The following is a 23,579-nucleotide window of genomic DNA, read 5'->3' as shown; positions in this document are numbered from 1 at the left end:
AACTTGGTCAAAAGTATCTGAGACGTGCCTGCCATCCATTTCAATCGTCGAATAAAACTTCGAAACTGCCTTCATGGTCCCTTTAAGAGAAACATGGCGCGCAGCGGTCGAAACATAAGAAAAACCAATAGGGTTATTCATGACATAGCCAAAGCCGCAAGTGCGTGAACAATGGATCAAGGTTCATTTCTCCTAGTAGGTCGGAAAAGCGGAGCGTCAGCCTAAAGCTTTGTAGGGCGCAAGGCGCCAAGCTCTCAACGCGGTGGTAACAGACGACGCTCGAGACAGGGAAGCAAGATCCGACTGCAGCGCCGCTAGTTCTTGTGATTGCCGCCTGGGCCAACCACCTCCGCAGGCGAGCCCCTATAAAAATGGCTTCCGCCATTCAATATACATCTGACTGACATTCTATTGCCCCTATCGCCATTCGATTGCTCTCGCTTGAAATTTATGGACACGGTATTACCCCTTTATTGAAGTTTGGCACTGACGTGGTAGGCGCTACAATGGCAATCAAATGGCGAAAGGACCCTTTAGCGTCTTTTTATTGGCAGGTGTCAATACAGAATTCGGGTATCGTCTTTTTATACTCATCCTATTGTCAATCAAGCGCCCCCGGTGGCAGTGCAATAGCGGCCAAATTCTGCTGCAAGTAAATCAAACTTTAGGTACAAACCATAGTTATAATATACGCTAGAGGTTCAATTGGCTCTTGTGTTCCGCGGCAAATTGAAGAAAACCATACATGGGAAATTTCTTCCAAAATGTAATTTAATTACAATTACAATCATTTCGCTCCAAAAGTAGTTTAACCATAATTACAACTACTACTATGTGAAAAATAATTCATTACAATTACAAATTACATCAAAAAGTAATGCAATTACTTTACAATTACTTATTTCTGGGAGCGACCATTTTTGTCTATATAACTTCAAACAACATGTTAAGGATGCAACGCATTTCTTCATTCCTTGCCCAAATGTTTGAATCGCCGAATTTATGTCACGAATTGTAAATTTTTTTTGTAAATTTTCTTAAATTAATGAGAGAAGTTAACAATTTGGGATAATAAAATCCTACGATCTTATACTTTCAATAAATAATAATAAATTAGTTTATATACACGAAGACACCAGATCACTAAAATAAAATTGGTTGACACACTTTTGTTAGCCAGGCAAAAAAAAAAGTGACAATTAGCCATATCTGAATATTTTAATAGTGTTAATATATGACTACAATCTACATCCACACGCGCTAATACAACCATATTTACAGACAAACGTTTCATTTTTTCTTAAATTATTTACAGTGAGTTGAAATTACAATGGCTCAAAATTTATAAGACCCGAATATGGGCTCCCGAATCCATCATGACAATATCCACAGGTGCGAAGTCAGCTCAAAAATGCTTATGCAAATAATATCCGAAGTAAAACCGACGAAAAATAAACGTGAAAATAATACAAAAAAATGCGGCAGTACTCAAAGAGGGGAGCAAAAAAACTGGCAAACAAATAAATAAAAAAAAAATTACTTCATGGACACTTAAAAACCTCAGCCTCGGCCGCCTTTTTTTTTTCTTTTTTTTTCGGACATTTTGTCTTGTTGGGACATTTGACGATATTTACGACATTTCTTTTTTATGTCTAACACTGAAAAAAAAAATGCTATCGACGACAGTGCTAAAAGCGCGAGCTCGTTGCTTTGGATCGCGCGCCACGAGCGCTCCAGCATCGGGTGCAGTCATGCCAGTCAAGGCTACTCGCTCGCCGCTTGCACGGCCTTCGCAGCTATTCTATGCAAGGGTGATAATCCGTCGTACTGCACATAAGTACAGCTCCAGAAAAATGCGTACGAAATTACTGCGGCTGGGCTCTGTCGCCTCCGGTACACGTAATCTTCATTTGCAACAGGAGTGACGGCCGGCACCGGGCGAAGTTTGAAAATGGAGAACGCTTATTTTGATGTTCCTGAGAACGCGACGAGTACAGGCGGCAATGTTGAACACACGCACAAGCGCGGCCGCCGAGCCGCACACACGCTGAGCGACCGACATTTAAAAATGCAGTCAGCGGCATCCAAAGAAAACGTGTTGTTGACGTAAAAATAACTAAGATGTCAAAATTAAAGCTGCTATTTTTACGTCCATGACGCCATTGTCCACGACCCCTGGATATCCAATCGGTGTCGAAAATACGCAGCCTCCGATTCCAAACCGAAACTAAAATGGCGTCGTAGTTGCGTGGTTAAGCGAAGTTTCGTATCGCGTATAAAACTTTTGTTTTAATACATTTGTTTTAGTTTTTTAAGTTTGTTAAAACGTTTTATTGTTTCGGTTCGCCACTGTTTTACGAATAATGTTACGTTAACTTTTTTATTTTCGCATTTATTATGCCCCTCGAAACAAAGTCTTTTACAAGCCAATCCAATCCACCCTGAACTTCATTTGCGTCGAAGCAGCCGAAGCTTTGTTGCGGTTTGGTGTGTCTTCATAGAGTAACACAGTAAACGAAAAGAGGGGACACTCGAGCCGATTCGCGGCCCACGAGCTAGGGACTACGACGACCGTTCAGTGGCACTGCAGTCACACACCTAATTTAGACATTTATCATATTTTCACCCTTGATAAATAACTCCACTCTATAACCTAACATTTCAAAATTAATAGCAGTTCCAAATACTTTTAAAAACAATTTGGACAGCTGCGGCTTTGGCTGCGGCTCAGTGGATGGATTTGGGGCCGTCGGCTCGGCGGACGGTAGCTTTCCGGTCACGTCGCTCGAAAGGTCGGTTGGGCTGCACTTGAGTGGCTCGTGCGGGCTTCTCGACATTCTTCCGTTGTTAGAAAGGTGAGTCGTTTTACTGACACCGTATTTTGCTTGCTTTTGGCTATAGTTGGATGCACGGGCTAAAGCGCGAGCTAATTGCTCTGGATGAAGCCTCGGCAGTTGCACGTGCACGAGTGCGCTCGTGCAGCGAGAGCGCCAGTTAAGGCACTCAAGGCATACTCAATTTCATACCTCATGTGCATCGCTGTCAATGCTGGTAACGCGAGCGCGTGGCTTTTGCGCCAGCAGCTATGACAGCGTTGTACCTGGCGCCATGTATGAAGCAGGGTAGGTACCGCAGGGGGTACAGGTAGCCTTCATGCGCGCTTTGCTTAGGGCGAGGCCATCCTAAGCAAAGCGCGCTCACGAGGAAAATACAAAGAAATGGAAGGTGACAATACCGTGAAGGCTTTTCTTTATCACCACTCTTTGTTGTCGCTTTAACAATTTTGGTTCCCGAATTGCTATGAAATGAAGGCACCAAATTCGCGTAATCTCAAATATACTTGTGCTATTTTCGTTTCCCAGCTGATGCCGCCAGGATGTTTGGCTACGGCAGCTACTGTTGCGTAGCCTGGTGCGGAAACAATGGGAGAACGCGCAAGAAGCCAGGAACAAAGTTCTTCCGAGTTCCACGAGACGACAGGTTGTCCTTTGTTTTAACAACGTACTGGACGCATAGTTCTAATGAAAACCGGAGAGAAAGTTTTAATCAAAACTTACTTAATCAAAACTTTACTTCTGTTAGTACTAAATTTAGTTTTAAAACATTCCGTTCCATGATAACCGGATTGTGGTGGACTAGCTTCCCAGCTCTGCAAGGCAGACTGCATTACAAATTCGTTGCTACGTGCTGAATTAACATGACATGCAAGGAAAGCACAACTCGTTTTTTTTTTATTTGTTTTTTATTGAGATTAAGTTTTTTAATGTTTCTATAAATGAGCAAGGCACTAAAACTAGCTGACGCCCATTGTCAGCACTGGTATAAAACTACCAAACTCCCAAAAAAGTTGCACTTCTTTTTATAGCATTGCGCACCTTTTAACCAGTCAGCAAAATTGCGTATGTGTGCAGTCAATAAATAACTACAACCTTCTGAAGCACTATTAGTTTGCTTATCACCTCCATGTGAAACCACAATATCTAAACCATTAAGCGCCGTTCACACTCTTGCAACCGAGTACGACCGAGAAAGACAAGACCGGTTTTTAATCCTCTTACGACTTCTTAGGACCAGCTCCGCAGCAGCGCGCCTGGTCCTAAGAAGTTTCTCTCGGTCGTACTCGGTTGCAAGAGTGTGAACGGGCCTTTATGGTCAAATATTTTATTTTTAACAAAAATAAAGAATAATGAAGTTCACTACATCTTCCAGGTCAAAGGCATGGCTGAGGTATGCCAAAAGAGACGACCTTCTGCGAAAATCGTCCAGTGAGCTGCATGCGAAGTATTTCGTCTGCAGCAGTAACTTCACAGCGCGTGACTTCATGGACCCTGGGCGAACAAAGCTAATGAAAACCGCTGTGCCTTCAGTTCGCCCATCGACATATTCAGATGCTGAGAGAGCTAAAGGTAAAGATTTATTTAACTATCCATATACGAAAAGTATATTACTTGTGTAAAACTTTATTTAAACACAATATTGCTTCTACGGCTTCACAACCTAACTTCTAATAGACGAAACTCTTCCAGACTTTATGGAAGCGACAACCCCACCGTGCGGCGCAGACCCCATGGAGGCTACAGCCTCCAGCTTCCGGCCCGAAGAACCCTCAACCGCTGCCCATGGTGAGGAAGGACTTGTGTTGGAAACAACAGCCTGGGTCTAATAGACAAATTTTTCCAGACTCCATGGAAGCGACACCCCCACCGTGCGGCGTAGACCCCATAGAGGCTTCAGCCCCATCATGCGGTGCAGCCTCCAGCTTCCGGCCCAAAGAACCCTCAACCGCTGCCCATCGTGAGGAAGGACTTGTGTTGGAAACAACAGCCTGGGTCTAATAGACAAATTTTTCCAGACTCCATGGAAGCGACACCCCCACCGTGCGGCGTAGACCCCATAGAGGCTTCAGCCCCATCATGCGGTGCAGCCTCCAGCTTCCGGCCCGAAGAACCCTCAACCGCTGCCCATGGTGAGGAAGGACTTGTGTTGGAAACAACAGCCTGCGTCTAATAGGCAAATATTTCCAGACTCCATGGGACCGACAACCCCACCGTGCGGCGCAGACCCCATGGAGGCTACAGCCTCCAGCTTCCGGCCCGAAGAACCTTCAACCGCTGCCCATGGTGAGGAAGGACTTGTGTTGGAAACAACAGCCTGGGTCTAATAGACAAATTTTTCCAGACTCCATGGAAGTGACACCCCCAGCGTGCAGCGTAGACCCCATGGAGGCTTCAGCCCCATCATGCGGTGCAGCCTGCAGCTTCCGGCCCGAAGAACCCTCAACCGCTGCCCATGGTGAGGAAGGACTTGTGTTGGAAACAACAGCCTGCGTCTAATAGGCAAATATTTCCAAACTCCATGGGACCGACAACCCCACCGTGCGGCGCAGACCCCATGGAGGCTACAGCCTCCAGCTTCCGGCCCGAAGAACCTTCAACCGCTGCCCATGGTGAGGAAGGACTTGTGTTGGAAACAACAGCCTGGGTCTAATAGACACATTTTTCCAGACTCCATGGAAGCGACAGCCTCACCGTGCGGCGCGGACTCCACGGAGGCTACAGCCCCATCATGCAGCTCGCCCTTGGATTTCCGACCGGTGACACCGTCCACATGGTCCTCCTCTGAACCAGTTGGAGCTTGTAAGTGTCCCATTTCTTTTGTTCACCTGTGCCCATATGCTACTACTCATATAACTAAAATTCATGCATGTTAAGGTGGGTATTAGTTTGTCTACTTTTCCGGTGATGGGCTTTTCATGCAAAACCTGTAATATACCTTACGTACTGTATTGTCAAGGCATACAGTGGAAATATGTAAATTTAGCAAACATAGCTTCAAAAGCCCAGTTTCCCACGATTTCTAATTGTCTGTAGTTTAGGGGCATATTATCTACTTGCAGATTATGTCACTGTAAGGTAATGTTGGCTATGCTGGTTATAAGGAGAACTGCTTACCTGCTCTGATTTCGTTATTTTTATTTTTTACCCGTTTCAGGTACTTCTCCGCCTCCTCTGCGCAGTTCTGCGCCGAGACCTAAGGACATCATAAGGCGTCTCCAGGCCAAGGTTTCAAAGTACCGGAAGACCATCGCAAGGCTGCGCAAGCAAGAGAAGAATATGCCTCGATCGGCTGCGGAAGCTCTCAACATCATTCGCCCTCACGTGACAGACGAGGTATTTCACCTACTGTCAAGCCATGTTAAATTGAAATCCAAGGGCAAGGGAAAACGATTCCCGTTATGGTTGAAAAAGTTTTCTCTTCATCTCAACTTCCGTGGGCCGCGGGCATACCGTTTTTTTGTCTCGTTATCTCACTCTTCCTACTCAGCGCACACTAAGAAGATGGCTGTCGGATGTCAAAATGACACCTAGAATTATACCAGGCATTATGTCATTCATTTTTACAAAAACACAATCATGGAGTAAGCGCGATCGCGTCTGCACTCTCATCTTCGATGAGATAGTGTTAAAAAAAAACTTGTCATATGACGTGTCACAAGATGTTGTTCATGGATTTAGGGATGATGGCTACGAACGAACCTCAACGATTGCCGACAGAGCCCTGGTTATCCTTCTTTCCGGAGTTTCCCGGAGATGGGTTCAACCAGTCGCTTATACAATTGGGCACACGTCTACGCCATCTACCGTAATCCGGAACTTGTTGATCTCGCTCACTGAGCAGTTGCAAGACATTGGAATTACAGTTAAAGCTGTAATTTGTGACCAAGGGGCTTCCAATGTAAGCTTAGCAAACCAGCTTGGTGTCTCTATGGCGCAGCCCTTTTTTTTCGTAAAACGTGAACGCGTTTACTTCATTTACGACGTTCCCCATTTAGTGAAAACAACTCGGAACAACCTACAGGCCCACAGGCTTCATATCGAAAATGAGATTGTAGACTGGGCAGATATTGTGAAACTGTACCACTCCACACATGAGATGCGACTGCGGTTGGCGCCAAAGTTGACTGAAAGACATATCTACCAGTAACCTTTCAGTAATATGAAGGTTAAGCGGGCGACCCAGGTATTGAGTGCTTCAGTGTGCGTCGCGCTTTTAGCTCTTGTCTATGCGAAACAGCTGCCTGAAGCAGCCATGTCAACTGCTTATTTTTGTGACCGCATGGACAAGCTGTTTGATTGCTTGAATAGCTCCAGTCCAAAGAAAACGGAGCAAAAGTTGCGCCATGCTATTCGAAAAGGGCAGCCGGATTTAGTTGAATATTCGGAAAACAGCTTCCATGCATTGCGTCTTGGAAGTTCGAAGGCAAACGTCAGCCACACACTATCATCGGGTGGCAAATTACGATCAAAGCCGTCTTGCTGCTGTGGGAAGATGTTTCCCAGAATTACGACTTTGAGTTTCTCCTCACGCGTCGACTTCAACAAGACCCACTTGAACAGATGTTTGGACACATAAGACAAAAGCAGGGATGCAACTCGAATCCCAATGTGCCTCAGTTCATATCTGGCCTGAAACACATTGGGATTCAGAAGCTCCTCACACTGTCACCGAAGGGAAATGTCGAGGAGGATGAGACGGACCTCCTCCAGGAGTTGTCCCCATTTTCACTTAGTAGCGAGTCACTCGTGGATGTTGTGCAGCATGTCCCACAGGACGACTTTCCATCTTTGGAAAACATCACTGAGTTGGCAGCCCATGATGAGTCCCATGTTATTGACAACTCTGCTACTTATTATGTTGCTGGCTTCATTGTTAAAATGTTTACTGAGAAGGCTGCAGAAGGTTGTTGTTGTCCTGACTTGCTTAGAGATGAGCACAGTAACCTTGATGAGCCACATCAGTTTTTTATGATGCTGAAAGCGTACCACGTCCCAGGCAAGCTCTTCGGCAACTTGACTGTGCCATCAAGCGCAGCTTTCACACTTGTTCAGCAGCTCGAGTCAATCTTTCTTTCTGTTATCGAAAGTGTAGCGCACCTCCGAAGTGTTTGTGAAACATTGTACATAACTCTCTCGCGTGTTGGTGATTTTAATTTTTGCACTCCAGAGTGTCGTGCACGGTTTTTAAAAATGTTTTGCCGAATTCGATTGTGCTGGCATGTCCGTTTTGTAAATAAAAACTTGGATAAAGTTCGCTTCCATTCTTGCGTCTCTGGTGTACAGCTTGAAAAGTTCAGTGGGTAGAAGATGATGTTTCAGCCTTTATGTTGCATCTCATAAGATATCTGCAACAGTAAAATTAATTTTATTGGGATTTTATTGGGCCGTGCAGACTGCACACTAGCCATTTGTTGGGATTATTTGCAGTCAGTAGGTTGCACTCTACTGGTCTATTGTAATGACTGCTTTTTTAGATGGTCATGTCTGTTTTTTTCCTATTGTGGTCATGTGGAATGTGTAAGTTCCCATATTGATCTTTGTTAATACTCTCTTAGGTCACTCATCTCGGATGCAACTTTCTTTTCTTTTGGACACTGTTTCTGCTTTACACATATGTGGAGCGTGAAGGAGATTGAGATCAGGGGTGTCCACCAACCTGGCAAGCCTGAAATGCTCAGGGAATTTTGGATCACCTGGAAAAGTCAAGGAATTATCAGGGAAACTGTCAAAAGGTTGGCTAAATCAGGGAAAGTGACGAGTAAAAGTGGCACGGTGGTGCGGAACGAAGCCCGGCGATCAGGTGTCGTCACGGTTCTGCTGAATAACATTGCCCGAAATGTCATCCTTCGAAGGAAGGAACAGCCAGGAAATTTTATCAAAATAGTCAAGGGAAACCTGGAAAAATCATGGACTTTGGAAAAGTCATTGGGTAGACACCTTGTAAGATGTACCTAATTAGGCAGTGCAGATTGCATGCCAAGCCTTGGTGGAATCATTTGTGATGAGTGGGTCGCAGGTACACCGGGCACCAGTCTGATTTAGCAGTCTTTTGTCAGCCATTTCATGTGCGCTTGTTATGGTAGTGGTCATGGTAAACCTTACATGTTAAATGTGACATGTTAAACGTGACATGAACGTAAAACCTGTATTAGACCGTCGGTTGGCTTTCAGTTCTTGTTATTTTGGTCATTATTGTTACTTAAATCAGCAGGAGCAAGGTATTTTTAATTCTGTAGTTCAGGCTGTGTTAGGGTTATTTAATGACTATGTCACAGACTAAGAAGGTCTATACTAGTGGCAATCTTGTTTAGGCATTTACTTGTCTGTTTTTCTCATTGTGGTCATCGTGCATTTCAGATTTCTTCTGCTGAGCGTTTTATTTGCATACAAATTGCATTGGATCAACGAGCTTTGATACTGCATGGCCAGTTTTTTTTTTTTAGTATGTGTTGCTGATGCTGCATATGTTATGTGTGTGGTGCACCTTCCATGGAACATGCTTGAGAACACAAAACAGGCTTGCAATCCAATTGCAGTTGTAACATTGTAATTCCAGTTGTTTGATAAGATGTTCATGCATGCCATAATATGCTTGTCATTTTTTTGTAGGATGTATTGTTTGTGAATCCTTGATGCACGGTGCTTATGTTTTGTAGTTTTGGTAATTATATACGAGGCACAAACTGCCCACCATATTTTTGTTGCGAAAATAAACTGTGTTGATTACTCCCTGGTGGTGTTCTTCTGGACAGCACAAACCTACATGGGTTTCCTGGCTTGTAAAGTCAGTGTTAACTGTATATAGTATTGTCCATTAGTTGTCCGCATTAGGAATCGTACATACGTGTGAAGTAATTACAGCTGAAATTTACCATGCGGGAATAGTAGGAAAAACATAACTCGCGGCAAACCAGATGGCGCAGGCTACCGCCCAATACACTACGCCAAACTGTATATCTATCCATCCGGTAAGTATTTTTATTGTGACTCCATTCATTCAGTTGGGGACTACGACGGCCGCTGGGTGCGCTCCCTGCCAGCTAAATGTAGAGTGCCTCAATGTTGTTGGCTGCCGCCGCCGGCAAGCAACATTGAGGCACTCTAGCTAAATGGGCCGCTGGGGCCTATGGGAGTGTCCGCTCTTTACCTTGTGTAGATTACTCTATGGTGTCTTTTATTTTTACGTAGAACTCATATCGATCCGATATGCCGCGTCCGAGAATGGATTTTGCGACTTATAAGTGGCGAGGCACCACGCGAGCAAAAATGAACAGCCCTGGAGGTTATGGGCACTGCTCAATTGGCTCATTCCTCGGTGCTTCTCGAAGGTAAGCCTTTTTTCTCTGGGTCCTCCCGTTCAAGCATCTCCTTGGTTTGTTTCCTTGCCCTGCCTTTGCCTAATCGCGCCCGAGAAGTGTATTCTGACAGGTATTTTCCTTAGGCGAGCATCTCTCCACGCGCTTTTCGTCAAACCGTCCGACGGGTTGCGAGTTCTAATCGCGAAGCCATGATTCGGTCACCCAACACGTCGGTCGACCTGTCAAACGTTTTATCGCACGTGGGTCGTCACTTCGCGTCGGCACGCATCGCTGCCTACCCATATCTGTACTGGCCAGGTTTCTTTGTCGGCCCGCGCGTCTTATCGCTGTGGGTGATCTAAGCGACGCGAGCGAAACGCGAAAAGAAAAGAAAACAGTGTGGTTGGAGCCGTTTGATCTACAGCGCTATAGAGCGATGCTATATGCACTACGTAGTGCACTTTATATATATAAAGCTATACGCACTCCGGAGTGCACTTCGGACGGAAATGGCTATACGCACTCCTCCGAGAGATCATGCCGCTCGGGCCACCCTTTTCGAACGGCGCGTGTATCACTGGGGAGCTCGTTAACACAGCCCCCCGCCTGCGTTCACGCCGCTTCGCGGCGACAGTATCGGCTGCTAATTACAAATCGTGACCAGTACACGCCGCTTCGCGGCGTCCAGCCGGCAACCCGCTGTCCCCGATCGCACCTCGAAAGGGAGTCCCATACCATTTAGTTTTGCGAAGTTTCTCAACAACATTCGATTTTTTTTTTTGTTTACTGTTTATTGCAAAAAAAAAAAAAAAAATGTCCTAAATATCGCTAAATGCCTCGACAAAAAAAAATGTTTGAGAAAGAAAAGAAAAAAAAGCAGGCCCACTGCGGATGGAACCCGCGTCCACTTGCGTATGAAGCGGACACCTTGACCCCTATGCCATGCCTCCGCTTAGAAAATTCGTTGTGACCACTCGTTTTATACGAGAAAAGCGGAGTGCGTATAGCAATTTCCGTCCAAAGTGCATTCCGGAGTGCGTATAGCTTTACTCATATATATATGTATATATATATATACAACACGGGCACTTCACGTCATCGTACGTGGTCTCCGAGGAGGATATGAACGAATATGTGCAGATGAATGAACCGCCAATTTTTGGCTTTCGGCGGGTTCCTGAAAACTTGGATTCTTTAATTCATTGGATTAAGTACGGTTCATTCATCTGCACATATTCGTTCATGTATATATATATATATATATATATATATATATATATATTTATTTATTTGGGCTGGGCAATTGATCGATTAACCTTCCGATTAATCGATTAAGGCTTTAATCGCGATCAAATGTTTTAACCTGTTAATCGGTTTTTTAATCGGTACTCAAAAAGAAGTCAAATGGACGCACGCATGGCTCTATCCTGGTGTTTTGTACCCAGCCAGGTGCTATGAGCAAGGTTCAATTCTCGCGCTCGCGAAGCGTCAAGTGTTCGAGGATATGCATTACAGTTCTGCCGAGGCCAGACGAACAAGCCGGGCCCGCAATTGATCCCCGAGCGACCACGAAACTTCACGTGTTGAGGATCTATTACACATCCCGCCCAGGCAAGACAAACAAGCAGAAAAACAAGCTGGGAATCTAACAACGCCATGGTTACTTGTTCCAGTATTCAGTCCGTAAAAATGGACGAGTTCACGAGTATCAAATGCAATCTCGCTGGGAAGTTTGGATTTAAAGTAAACTTCAGCGGCGAAGTTTTTAACTCGAGAGCAAGTCCACTGCTTCATCTGCAAAAAGTCTTTTTCCTACAGTGGAAGCGTCAGTTCGCTGCAGTATATTACCTACGAGCGAAGCACCCTTGTACGCCGCTGCAGCAAGGATTATTCTCCAAAACACAACAATCAACACCTTCTCATCAAGGCCCCTTTCTCTGAAAAAAGAAGAAAGCACCGCCAAGCCCTGACTTCTCTTCTTCCTGTCGGAAAATGTGGACAAACTACTTTGTCTTCGGAGATGGAGCAAAAATATATGTGTGCCTTTGAATCCTTCAACTATATGTATCTTCAATTCTAAATGTCCTTTGCGCCGTGTAACAGAGAGTAAAATAAGTCTTCAAAAGCAAGACGCGTTGTTGCATTCTTTTTAACATATTATTTATAAAAATCAACGAAACCGATTAATCGAATAATTAATCAATTAAAGGGTAGCGATTAATCGGGTTAAAAATTTTAATCGATGCCCAGCCCTAATATATATATATATATATACAGGGGTGGGCAGTATTTTAAATACAAGTATTTGAAATACGTATTTCAAATACTTTGTGTATTTTGAATTTGTATTAATTACAAATTGGGTAATGTATTTGACGTGTGTATTTAAATACTAATACGTGGGTATTTCAAATAGGATTGTAATTAAATACAATTTTGTGGGTGAAAATACATCTTGTTTTTATGCATGTGGTTGTAAGATGTAATCTCCATTCTTTATTCGGCCATGCGGCTTTTTTTTTTCTCCTCCGGCTTCATTTTAAAGGCACTGTCCAGAGCAGGAAGAAAACTATGTTGTGCACTGAATGCAGTGTTTCTCAATCAAGCACAAGCGTTTAGTGACTTCGTGATTACGGTGCTAGTCCAGGGCAAAAACAGTGACGAAATCGACGTTCGCAGGCAGACTGGCTAAATAAGCGCCTGTGACACCTTGTGATGCTTTCCAGCCCGATTTCTATCCATATTTTTGCCTGGAACATTCTAAATGTGTGGGTCGTCCAGATTTTCGTAACTGGTGCGAGTTGCACCAATAAAAAATCCTCTAGATAGTGCTGCGCGTCTTGGTCGTCTCGGTTCTTTGTTGGTCTATAGCAAAATCTAATCGACAAAAAAAAAGCTGCTTGAAGCTCTGTACTTTTTTCACCTATTACGTCCTTGCCGATTACATTTTTTTGTGATTATATTTCTATTCGCTACTAGAGCCTCGCACACCAACTCCTGAGTGTGTGATGCAAAATTAAAATGAGATACCCAGAAACCCGTTGTGCCCTGAAGTCTCTGACGCAAATTTTGAGGAATATATTTGGAAAAGTATTTGGAGGGGAACAAATACATTCGGTTGCATTTGTATTTTGTATTTAAATGCTTTTTTGGAAATGTAATTAGATTTGTAATTAAATACATTTTTGACGAAGTATTTTGTATTTGTATTTCTATACATATTTGCATGTATTTTGCCCATCCCTGTATATATATATATATATATATTTATTTATTTGGACACACAAAACAGACGGGCACTAATTAACTTCACTAACATGCTCACATACTCTCCACTTGTCATGTATTTTGTGTGGGCTTTGCCCGATGGTGCTAGTGAGTCATTCTCGTGTCAAGTGGAGTGTCCAAACCATTTTGCACGCATGTTCGGACTCTCGGGATTTGCAGAAACTGGGAGTCTGCAACGCCTGCTGTCCTCGTCTTTTTTTTCTCCAGTTCATCTTTTTTCCTTGTGCAACAGCAGACTGTCGCACAAGAGTGACATCTTTTTCATGCGTGGTGTCACCTGAACCGTAGGATGCTCGCTTCATAGTGTGGCCCGTGAGGGTGTGCGCTTTCCGCTGTCTGCTTTCACGAACACAAATACGGTGATGTACCCAGAGTGCACCGCTCGCTAGCCTTGCGTGAGTACACCCTATATGGTATATGTTGTTCAAAGTACCTTTATGCCTAGCTGATCCAACCTGCATTCTCTTTTGCCATTGCCGGTAGCAAATTGTGTCTGTTTAGTATTGCACACCTGCCAACTTCCCCGTATTACCCAGAAGTCTCTTAAACTTTGATCAGTTTGTATGATTGACAGAAAAACCTCCCGAAAAGAGAAATTACCCTCCCCCTCTCTTTTGTACTAAAGAAGAGTTTTTGCCATCACTGTGGACGGCTGCAATCCCATGAGCATAGGCAGTGCAATATATAAATATAATGAAGTTGTCTTCATGCAAATTTGTTCTCAATATTTCTTTTTAAAACACCCCCCCCCCTCCCCTGCTTAGAAATTATCCCGAATTTGGTGTCCCCAAACTTGGAAGGTATGGTACTGTCTGTGCCTTTTCTATCTTGTGTCATTTATGTAACGTAATATATCTGTTCTTCATATTTATAATCGCTGCAGGCCTGGTCAAGGAGGAGTTGCTCAGTGAACTACTAGTTTGAGTTCCCTGAGATGGACACCACTGACATCACCTACAGTGCCGAGGTACAGGCTTAATGGCAGATATCAATAGGAGATGATGGTAAGCTGTCCTATTTATTTAGCAGTGTCGGAGTAACTCACTTGAGTTTTCATCACTGTTTTCGCTGGCAGTTTGAAAAATGGTCCATTAATTGTCCATGTCCATTAAAATTGATGCAGCCTTCACACTTCTGCGGTTTAGAGCAATTCGCAGACATATGTCCATCATAGTCAAAACAGCGTGACTCATCATTAGAGTTGAATGCTGAGTTTCGCTTGGCAACTTTTTGGCCACTTCGATCACTACAAAACATTATTTGCCTTCTCAGGTACGCGTCACGTCTGTTTGGTTGGACAGCCACCAAGTTGACTTGGATGTCAGCGCCTGTTGTCATCAGAACCTGGTTCTTGTGCTGCCACATCATTTTTGGTGGTGGCGCTGTCGTCACCTCCCAACGCTTGCGCTCCCCGAGTTCCCATTCAAGATGGTGAGTGGTATACTCATGGGGGCCTCGCTGCTGCAGGTGCTGCCATGTAGCTCTGGCTCGTCGTGGCTCCACCGCCATCGTTTGTGCTCCCTGTGATCCCAGCCGGAGTGGTGACAGGGATTATGCAAGGGCTCTTTGTCGCAGGTGCTGCCACGGACTTTGGCTCGTGGGGGTGCCGTCGCTACTGACAAAGCCTGTGCTCCCCGTCGTCCCTGTTGAAATGGTGGCTGGAACTTGGAGGGGGTTCGCTGCCACAGCCGGTCAGTTCAAGTTCCGCAGATTCTGCCGTAGCCCTTGGGAATTCGTTCCTTCCATGTTGAGGTTCTAGTAGGAGAAGTCCACCGCTGTTGGGCTACATGTCACCACAGCAGTCAATCTGCAGAGGGGCATGGCCACGTGACCACACTTCTGAAATGTTGGGCCCTTGTTGTGGACATGGAGGCCGGTGTGAGAGATTTAATATGCGTCTGGCACATCTGCCCGGCAAAAGAACTCATGGGTGTGCCACATGGAAAGTGAGCAGACTGTGCAAATCTCTTTTACAAAATGGCGCTAACAATAGGTAGTGTCTGAATCCTTCTTGTCTTAGGTAGGTGATACTTTCTAGGCGTAATGTGTTAGTAGATAGCTATGGTGTTATTGCTTAACTCTGAACAAGATACAAAGTATGAGACATTTTCAGGCCAAGTAAAAAATTTCTGCTCACTTTAATCTTGAAGATCTTCCAGAGTTTCACATCATCCAGCAATCCTGAAGGCGATGCACCACATGTAATTATAATTAATATTCCCGCTCTTAGTTTACCAGGGTTAAAAAAATTGTTAGTGTTAGTTGCTTAGGAGAGCGATGTGTTGCACCTTGGCGTTTTATTCACTTTGGTATGAGGTGCTTCATTCTTGTGCGTCCTTGGTTGTTTCCTTAGCCCCTAAAGATGTTGGAGATTTATATGTTTTATTTTTGGGGAAACCATGTTAAGTTAGTATCTGGCATGTTTTTTTTTTATTGCTGAAAGCTGTTTGAAGTGAGCCTTTTGTCCACCTAAGAGCATAATGATTGGGAGTTTCACTCAGGTGTTTTTTATGGCCACACCGCAGAGCATGATTGTAAGCACCGATGCATGCTATTGATTACAAGATCGGGACTTCAGAGAGGATCAGTCAAGTCTTCCTATTTTTATTTCCATTGATTCTTTGGCATTCTAGATATCTTTTTGTAAGCGTGTTCACGTAAGCTTGTTCAACTTTCTGGGTCATAGTACCGGGTCGTTCTGTAATTATCATATGCTTTATGCATTTGTCATTAGTCTCATCTGAAGTTGTCATGGGCACATGGCTGACACATTTGGTGCTGCTTTGATTTGGAAGGTAAATATTGTCTGCCATAGGTCTAGCAAACTTCATATATTCTACACTTCAAAATTTTCTCTTAGACCTGATTACTAGGCAATAAGCTCCTTTTCAATATGTACAATTACTTAAATTGAAAAGTCAAAAGGCTTTTAATAATCAGCCACATGCAGAATAAGGACAATGTTTCTGCCACCTAGTGTGGGAGAAAATGGGTGGGGGGTGGAGGCCAAAGCAAACGCAAGCAGTGTGAATACAACTCTAGGACTTATAAGCGGGGTAAGTGAGGAATTTGAACTGTCTACCAAGACCATGTAGCTCACACATTTAGCAGAGGATAATGGGTTTGATTTAACAAGCTATTGGGGTGGTTGTAAAGCTCCTATACAGCCCCACATGGAGTCACCCTGCATGCACTGATCTAGACTGCTCGTTTCACATAGATTTTTGTGACCTATTGATCTAACTGCTTTTTTTATTTGCAAATTTTTGTGTTATTCAGAATAATTGGGAACCCAGCAAAAGGTTGGCATGTTATGGAGTAAACATGCCATTGTACAGTGTACTTCACTCTAAAATGTAATGCATGAGCAGTGGCCAAAGCTGATGACACTTGTCTAATGAGGAAATCAATGATACTGCACAAACTGAAGCATATCTTCCTGGGACCGTTGCCATTCCCCTATACAATTATTGCATGGCCTCCTTGTTTTTTTTTTTTTATGCCCTCAGTTAATTTGACAAGGGCTGGATTGCTGTTATCCTTAATAGGTCGGCGTGTCACGTTTATCTTGAGGTCCAATTAACGGGAAATTTGTTTTGATAAGGTAAATAAGGGGAACAACAAAATATTCAGAGCAATGTCTTTTTTTTTCTTTCTATTTTTTTGCATCACCGAAACATTTATTGGTCACCGCATTGAAACTGAGAGTGTAACGCACGAAGAGAACTGCAGTGTGACTCTCCAGTCTCTGCAGTCAGACGATGCACACATTCTGTAACATAAGTGCAGAATCAGCTCTTTTTTTTTGGGGGGGGGGGGGGGATTTTTCTGAGATGACATGAAAATGTTGTAGTCATCACCATCAAAGTGATTTGTTGTCTGCATGTTCCCTGCTTTAGTGACAAGGCCACTGACAAGCCGCTTCACGGGTACTAAATTAACTGCTTGACAAGTTGCTCAAACAATAGTGATACACAAATGGCAGTACGAGGACAAGTTGAAGAACCACAAGTTGCGCCTGTCCTATCACATCTTCAACTTGCTGTTGTCCATAGCACTATTTGTGTTTTGCTCCTCTTCATCTGCTTCATAAAGAGCAAATATATAAGGGTGCTTAATAAAATGACAGCGTCCGTCAAATCGGTAAACATTTCTCTGTAAAACATATTGCCCTGGCCAAGTCCAAGTCTCGTTTTCACGATGAGTCGCATAGTGAATTGGCTAACAATGGTTGATGAATTTGATGTAGTTCTACTGAATCAGTAGCATACTTTAATCTCTCTTCTGCACAAAACCTATGTTTCGGAGCGGTTGACATAGTGTTTTCTCGACATCCGAGGGGCTTGAAGCAGGTGCTTAATGTCTGTGAGCCTCCACCATTGAAATTTTCACTTGTCACTTGCTCTAGAACTTGATAATGGAGCAATGGCAGATTTTATGAAGTTTGCGAAACCGACGTCGGAGACCTTCGAATGGGAAAGGTTTACAGGGCTAGAAAAATAATGACAGCACGTCCTCACTCACAATTATCTGTAATAAAAAGACGGTGCCCAAAGAACTGTAGCTAGTTTTAAGTGTCACTCGCTGAGGCGGTTTGTATATTGTGTTAATTCCTGCATTTTGCTGTTTTTTCTGTTTCAGGATCCAGTGTTACATTCCTGTGGCTTTTTGGTTGTTTCCCAATTATTGAAGGGAGTTGCAGGCTTATCATGGGCGACACAGTGCTTTGGTGAGTGTACCTTTTATTTACTGCTTGGCCAATCAAATCGAGTTGCTTTGCAGGAAACTCTCTACAGTTTCAGGATGTTCGAGGGTGTGTTCTCCTTCAGATATTCTGAAATGGCACAAATTTTTTTGTGCTGCATCACTATACTCTGTTGAATGACCAGCTGAAATCGTAGTAGAAGCTACATTCTCGTTGGACCAGTCATATGTCTACCTTTCGCCATGTGTTACACTCCCGCCCATAACCATGTGCAAAAGGCGGGGTCAGGTAACGAGAGGGAGATATTTGATTGATCCGGTGGGTGCGTAGTTACCACCACAGTCAGCTTAGAGGTGAATGTTAATTACTCAAGCTTTAAATAGGTCACAGTGCTCAAAGCTTGAGGAACACCTGAGAAGTTTTTAGAATGTTTTTATTTACCGTGTCTACTCGCTCCATGAGTCTCAAACTACGTCCAACTCGGCTAGCCATCAAGCCAATTTTATTTTGCCGCCAAGCGGCCAGGCCACTTCAAACCAGGCAAAGCACAGCGGTACATGCTTTCATGGCTGCAAGTGTGTAGTTGCGGATATGATCAAGAGTGAAACCGAGCGGCGCATACACGTAACAAAGCTAAGGTCGAGGAATTGCTAAGCTTTGGACATGTTTCGCCCACCGAATGCATTGATGTCAACAAACACGCGGTCATCTGTAGTGTGCTTTCGTACAGTGAAATCGTGAAAGTGGTTAGGCCTAAGGACGGTCGCGTCACTCTCCATGCTCAGTGAGCTTCCCTAGTAAAAAAATCTTAAATCTATAAAAAATATTTATGTCCAACAAACACGTATGATCCAGTAAGATCATATAAGAAAATACAAGAACCTTATAAAAACATATAAGAACAATATAAAATTATATTTGAAGTTATAAGAAACTTCTTTTCAGTTTCTTAAAACTTCTCATATAATCTTATATATTTCCTATATTGTTTTAATACGTTTTTATAAGGTTTTTATATGATCTTATTTGATCATATGCTTTTATTGGACACCTAAATTTCTTACATGCAAGACTTTTTTACTATTCACTAGGAGGGCGCTTTTCCTTTGACACCGAAAGCACACCGAAAGCACCCTAAAAAGGTTTTCAAATTGTAGAACATGGTTATTGTAGCGCACCCACGACCAGCCGTCAATGCGCCTCCGTCAGTGGAGACATGCCACAGTACTTTGCCGTGTCATACTGCCACCTAAAATTACATTTTCGCGAAGTGTGTAAATGCAGAAATTTACCCTGCATAATGAACGCACTCCCGAAATATATGTCAATTTCAGAATAAAGAGGTGTGTTCATTATGCGGGTAAATATGGTAAAAAAGTGAAGGATGACTCAAACAAATGCAAAACTCATACATTGGAATTTGAAAAAAATCACCAACCATATCCTACAACAAGGTCCCAACGTTTCAAAAACAGCTTGTTTTTCTCTTCAGGGGTGACTGCTTCCAGATAGGGGACAACAGCTTCGTTTTTTTCTGCGATAGTCTCTTTTTTTTTTCACTTCGTTAGGTGGCTGAGTCCGTTCACGTAGCATGATGGCAATGTGCCAGTGGACCTATTGATGTTTCCTGGTGTTGTTTGGATATGCCATGACTATAAAAAGCTGCTGGCAGAAGTTTGTCTCAACATTTATGACGGTGTTGGCAAAGTTGATGCAATATTCATTGTCCTCACAGAGCTCTGCAACAGCGCTGCGCTCGTGGTCGAATTTGCAGTTGTTTTTGTGTTGTTGAATTCTTTTTGGGAAGTTCTTTGTTTTTCCAATGTAGGTGGCATGGAATTGAATATACGCCCTGCGCTCTTTGTTTAGAGGGATGACCTTTAATTCGCAGCATCATACGTCAAAGTGTTGATACCGGTTTGTGGGACACCTGAATACTTTCTTTTACCAGCATACATGACAGCGCTTCGCTAGTCCCCTTTATGTAGGGAACACAGATGCGGGTGTGTGGACGAATGTTTTTGAGTTTTTAAGCTTTCTCCCGACCAGGCAGACCTCTGCCAAAATGTTTACCCTCAAAACTTGCACTGCATGTAGTAATGGCTCTTGGTCTGTGAGAATTTTTGTTTTAGTTTTGTGTTTGTTGAGCATTATTGGGCAAATGACAAAGGCTATGCCACCTCATTATAACCGCAGTAAAAAGAGCTATACACTTGATAACATAGTCCTGTCATGTTTTTGCTTTGAAAAAAATGTTAACACACAAGATTAATCTATTTCTTGACCCTTGACTGGGGACCCATGACAAAAAAAAAAAATATTTTGTCCCTATTTTGCCTATATTTTTTGTACGAAACTTTTCTTGTGCTACCATCATAGCTTTAATTTCTAAAGGAAAATTATTTCCGATGTTAGGGGATAGATGGTGCTTCCTCCCGTACGATAAAAAGAGTGAGCGTTTAAAGACGCACTCCCCAAACTGATTGAAGAGTGGTGTGCATCTATGAGTGCGCCCCCCAGGCTGCTGTTAAAATTGCCAAGCATCCGAAGATCTTATCAAAAGTAATAGATAAATCTTTGTCTAAGGTGAAGTGAATATTTACATTAAATTCAAGTAATGACGCAATAACAACATGGCAGTGCCCACAAGCTGCATGCGCATGAACGAATTTCACCATCCAAATGGATGAATGACCGTTTTGGCAGAACTGGACAATGAGGAAAAGGGTACCAATACTTGAGTGTAGCTTTCTAGGGGCTATTATCATTTTAAATTGCGATTCTCATTTGCTCTTTCAGCTCGCACCTTCACGGAGTACAGCAATGTGGGGAAGCAAGTCGAGGACAGCCTCTCTCGATTTCTGTCCCGGGGGCGCTATGCTCTTCCAGGTAAGCTGCTTCCCTCTCTTAAGAGACACGTGTAGACCCTTTTATTCAAGACAAGAATGACAATAATAATCACTGGAGATGGGGAACAAGGGGACAAAGGAGATTCCTCTTTGACCTTTCTTCCCCTTGTACCCCTTTTCCAGGGATTATTATTGTATTCATACTTATTACATTATTGTGGAGTGGACATTTTGACAACCTGTGGTTGGCTGATGTGTTGTGGAAGTTAAAGCTATTGCACATTCAAACACTGTGTGAAATACAGTAGAACCCTGCTGCTGCATCTTTATGCAGTCACAATAAAGGATCATGACATGAGCGAAGATGTAACAATTGATAATGCCCTTGGGATAGCTATAGATGTTTCAGGAAGCTGTATTCTCTGTTTATCTTACCTTAGCTTTTATGGCTGTAAAAAAGATTGCCTTATTTGATATGTTGACAATTTTTTCAACACTTCTTAAAATTGTGGTTGAACTATAAGTAACACACTGTTTACAGACAAGCTTGTGTTTGCCCACAGCAGCTATGGGCACTGCATATGCAGGAACTAGATTCCTGTGAGCAGACATGTGCGTACATGTGGTGTGCCGACAGCCGCGCCATCGCAGTGATGCGTTGTCTATAGTTGCAGTTAAAAAAATATTGAAATATAAGGATGCAAAAATTCTGAGCCCATCGAGCTAAACCACAGCTGCCTCAAACAAGTCACTGCACCCTGCATGCCACATCAAAGCAGTGGGGCTTGATGCAATCAGCACTGCTTGAACATGGTGGCATAAAGGTGGTAAAGAAAAATGGGGTGTCGTGAGAGCCTGAATCTCTTATTGTCATACAGGACCAAGCAAGAAACACAGTGCAGAGAGGCAAGGAGGTAAAATAAAGGGAGCAAAGCAAAAGGAACAGGGTATGTGTTCCTAGTAGTCATGCCGGCCACCTTGAGTGGCAGTGTTTGGGCATAAGAACCAAGAAGGAAATTCATGAAGCCTGTAATTCTAACACATATATACTTTTGGACGTTCGATAGGACCGGTTTCCGTGAACATAACAGCCGAGAAAACATGTGAGCAAGGTTCTTCTGTGCATATTTTTGAATGTGCTGCAAGAATATTTCTGGTTATATGCCCACTTAATTTATTTTGTTTTTCTTCTTTCAGCTCACACCTTACAGACATGTCAGGAAGCAAGGAAAGGTTATTTTTTCACTCATCGTTTACATTTGGGTGATTAACTTAGTCTTGAAAAAAAATGCGTCATTTTAATGACATTGTGATAAATAAATTTTGGGTCTTTAAATTGTCCTTCAATCTTTGTTTTCTTCCCATATTGCAAGCCGGCACTATGTGTATCAGGCATGAAATCAATGGTAGGCCATGTAAACTATTGCAGTTTTTCGGCTGGCCAGCATAAAGTTTACGAGGGGTTGACAATGGCGAAATGGTCACGAAATTCGATCAAATGACGTCTATGTGATAATTATGCCCTCATAAAAATGGTTGATGCCATTTTGTATTATTGCCAAATGGCAACAGGTGTTTAAGAGCAGTCAATCAGCAGGCAACAGATGTTAATCGTCATTGAGATGTCATCTTGTTGACCCGGATAGCCATTTCGCCACCGTCAACTTTTTGCCGTTCTATTGGTTATTGTCGGTGCATTGCCAGTGTATCTACATGCTAATGCTAATTGGCTATTGGAGGCAGTCAAAAGACTATAAAATGTATAGTCCTTTGATTGCCTTCTTTAGCCATTTAGCGTTAACATGTAGATACACTGGTGATACACCGACAATAATCAATAGAATGGCAAAAAGTTGACGGTGGCGAAATGGCTATCCGGGTCAGCAGGGTGACGTCTCAATGACGATTGACATCTGTTGCCTGCTGATTGACTACTTGTAAACAGCTGTTGCCATTTGGCAATAATATGACTTTCAAATGGCATTAACCATTTTCATAGGGGAGAATAGAAAGCTGCGAAACTGAGCTTGCTCCAGTAACCTTGGTGGACACGACCACTGCGCGAGCTTTCGGTTTGGGCTCGTGACAATCAATACCTCCAGATGCAGTCGAGTAGTTGCTCGCTCGCAATCGCTGCGATGATGCAAATAGACCTATTGCTATACGCCTCGCAAGTGGGCTCATATTCGTCTTCTGCGCATGAGAAAGGAAGTAGCGGTGACGTCAGAACGCCGAGCCCTGATTGGCTGATCGCGACCCCCTATCTGAGCGTCGTCTGCTCCTTTGCAACGCCGTCTGCTCGCAACGTCGTCTGCGTCTGTCTTAAGGCCCGTTCACACTCTTGCGACTGCTTGCGACCTCTTAAACCTGGGTTCCTTAAAACTTCTTAAACCAGAGAACACACTGGCGCCACCTATTGGGAAGCAGTGTAAACTCGGCGGTCCGGCATATTTGTTTTTATTTCTCGCGCAATATCCTTTCTTTTTTGGCTCGAAACACTTTTGTCAATGTTATAAACGAGCCTTTCTATGGGTATTACGCACATTTGACCTCAGAAATCCCGCAAAACCTTCGCTTTTGTGAAATGCAGTTCTAGGGTCAC

General features: G+C 43.4%; 2 protein-coding genes and 1 long non-coding RNA gene across 11 annotated transcripts; all 3 read left to right on the top strand.

Annotated features, from left to right (window-relative positions):
* The first annotated feature begins 2,748 nt into the window (after positions 1-2,748).
* LOC120849747 lies at positions 2,749-4,291 on the top strand. Its single transcript, XR_005717990.3, has 3 exons — positions 2,749-2,855; positions 3,363-3,480; positions 4,210-4,291. It is a non-coding gene; the product is annotated as an uncharacterized LOC120849747 (long non-coding RNA).
* Positions 4,292-4,311: 20 nt separating this feature from the next.
* Positions 4,312-5,935, top strand: LOC120849746 (proteoglycan 4-like). Of its 2 annotated transcripts, none has more exons than XM_042292492.1 (6): positions 4,312-4,406; positions 4,527-4,622; positions 4,681-4,794; positions 4,853-4,966; positions 5,025-5,120; positions 5,505-5,935. In XM_042292492.1, the coding sequence occupies exons 1-6, from the start codon at positions 4,322-4,324 to the stop codon at positions 5,708-5,710; spliced, it is 711 nt and encodes a 236-aa protein (XP_042148426.1). In that variant the 5' UTR covers positions 4,312-4,321; the 3' UTR covers positions 5,711-5,935. The 2 variants fall into 2 exon arrangements, with proteins under 2 accessions (XP_042148426.1, XP_042148425.1); XM_042292491.1 differs by having other exon boundaries at positions 4,512-4,622.
* A 4,125-nt stretch (positions 5,936-10,060) lies between these two features.
* Positions 10,061-22,263, top strand: LOC115320485. Of its 8 annotated transcripts, none has more exons than XR_006078103.1 (8): positions 10,061-10,165; positions 14,307-14,427; positions 14,696-14,854; positions 14,999-15,114; positions 18,065-18,152; positions 20,928-21,017; positions 21,856-22,080; positions 22,175-22,193. XR_006078103.1 is itself a non-coding variant. In XM_040221957.3 (8 exons), the coding sequence occupies exons 4-8, from the start codon at positions 14,742-14,744 to the stop codon at positions 22,242-22,244; spliced, it is 477 nt and encodes a 158-aa protein (XP_040077891.1). In that variant the 5' UTR covers positions 10,106-10,165; positions 14,188-14,223; positions 14,307-14,427; positions 14,696-14,741; the 3' UTR covers positions 22,245-22,259. The 8 variants fall into 8 exon arrangements, 7 of the variants coding, with proteins under 7 accessions (XP_040077892.1, XP_040077895.1, XP_040077894.1 ...); XM_040221957.3 differs by lacking the exon at positions 21,856-22,080 and adding an exon at positions 14,188-14,223 and having other exon boundaries at positions 10,106-10,165; positions 22,175-22,259; XM_040221958.2 differs by lacking the exon at positions 21,856-22,080 and having other exon boundaries at positions 14,307-14,390; positions 22,175-22,259.
* The last annotated feature ends 1,316 nt before the right edge of the window (positions 22,264-23,579 follow it).

This window comes from Ixodes scapularis, unplaced genomic scaffold, assembly GCF_016920785.2.
Source record: "Ixodes scapularis isolate PalLabHiFi unplaced genomic scaffold, ASM1692078v2 PGA_scaffold3__209_contigs__length_174095766, whole genome shotgun sequence".
Taxonomy (NCBI): domain Eukaryota; kingdom Metazoa; phylum Arthropoda; class Arachnida; order Ixodida; family Ixodidae; genus Ixodes; species Ixodes scapularis.
The sequence above is the reverse complement of the archived record's forward strand: the minus strand, read 5'-3'. Positions and strand labels throughout refer to the sequence as shown.

Coding starts and splice junctions, on each gene's coding strand:
- LOC115320485 (XM_040221958.2), top strand. CDS start 14,742: ATGTCAGCGCCTGTTGTCATCAGAACCTGGTTCTTGTGCTGCCACATC. Junction 18,153..20,927: donor ATGGGCGACACAGTGCTTTG/GTGAGTGTACCT, acceptor TTGCTCTTTCAG/CTCGCACCTTCACGGAGTAC. Junction 21,018..22,174: donor GGGGCGCTATGCTCTTCCAG/GTAAGCTGCTTC, acceptor TTCTTCTTTCAG/CTCACACCTTACAGACATGT.
- LOC120849746 (XM_042292491.1), top strand. CDS start 4,322: ATGGACCCTGGGCGAACAAAGCTAATGAAAACCGCTGTGCCTTCAGTT. Junction 4,407..4,511: donor AGATGCTGAGAGAGCTAAAG/GTAAAGATTTAT, acceptor AACTTCTAATAG/ACGAAACTCTTCCAGACTTT. Junction 4,967..5,024: donor ACCCTCAACCGCTGCCCATG/GTGAGGAAGGAC, acceptor AAATATTTCCAG/ACTCCATGGGACCGACAACC.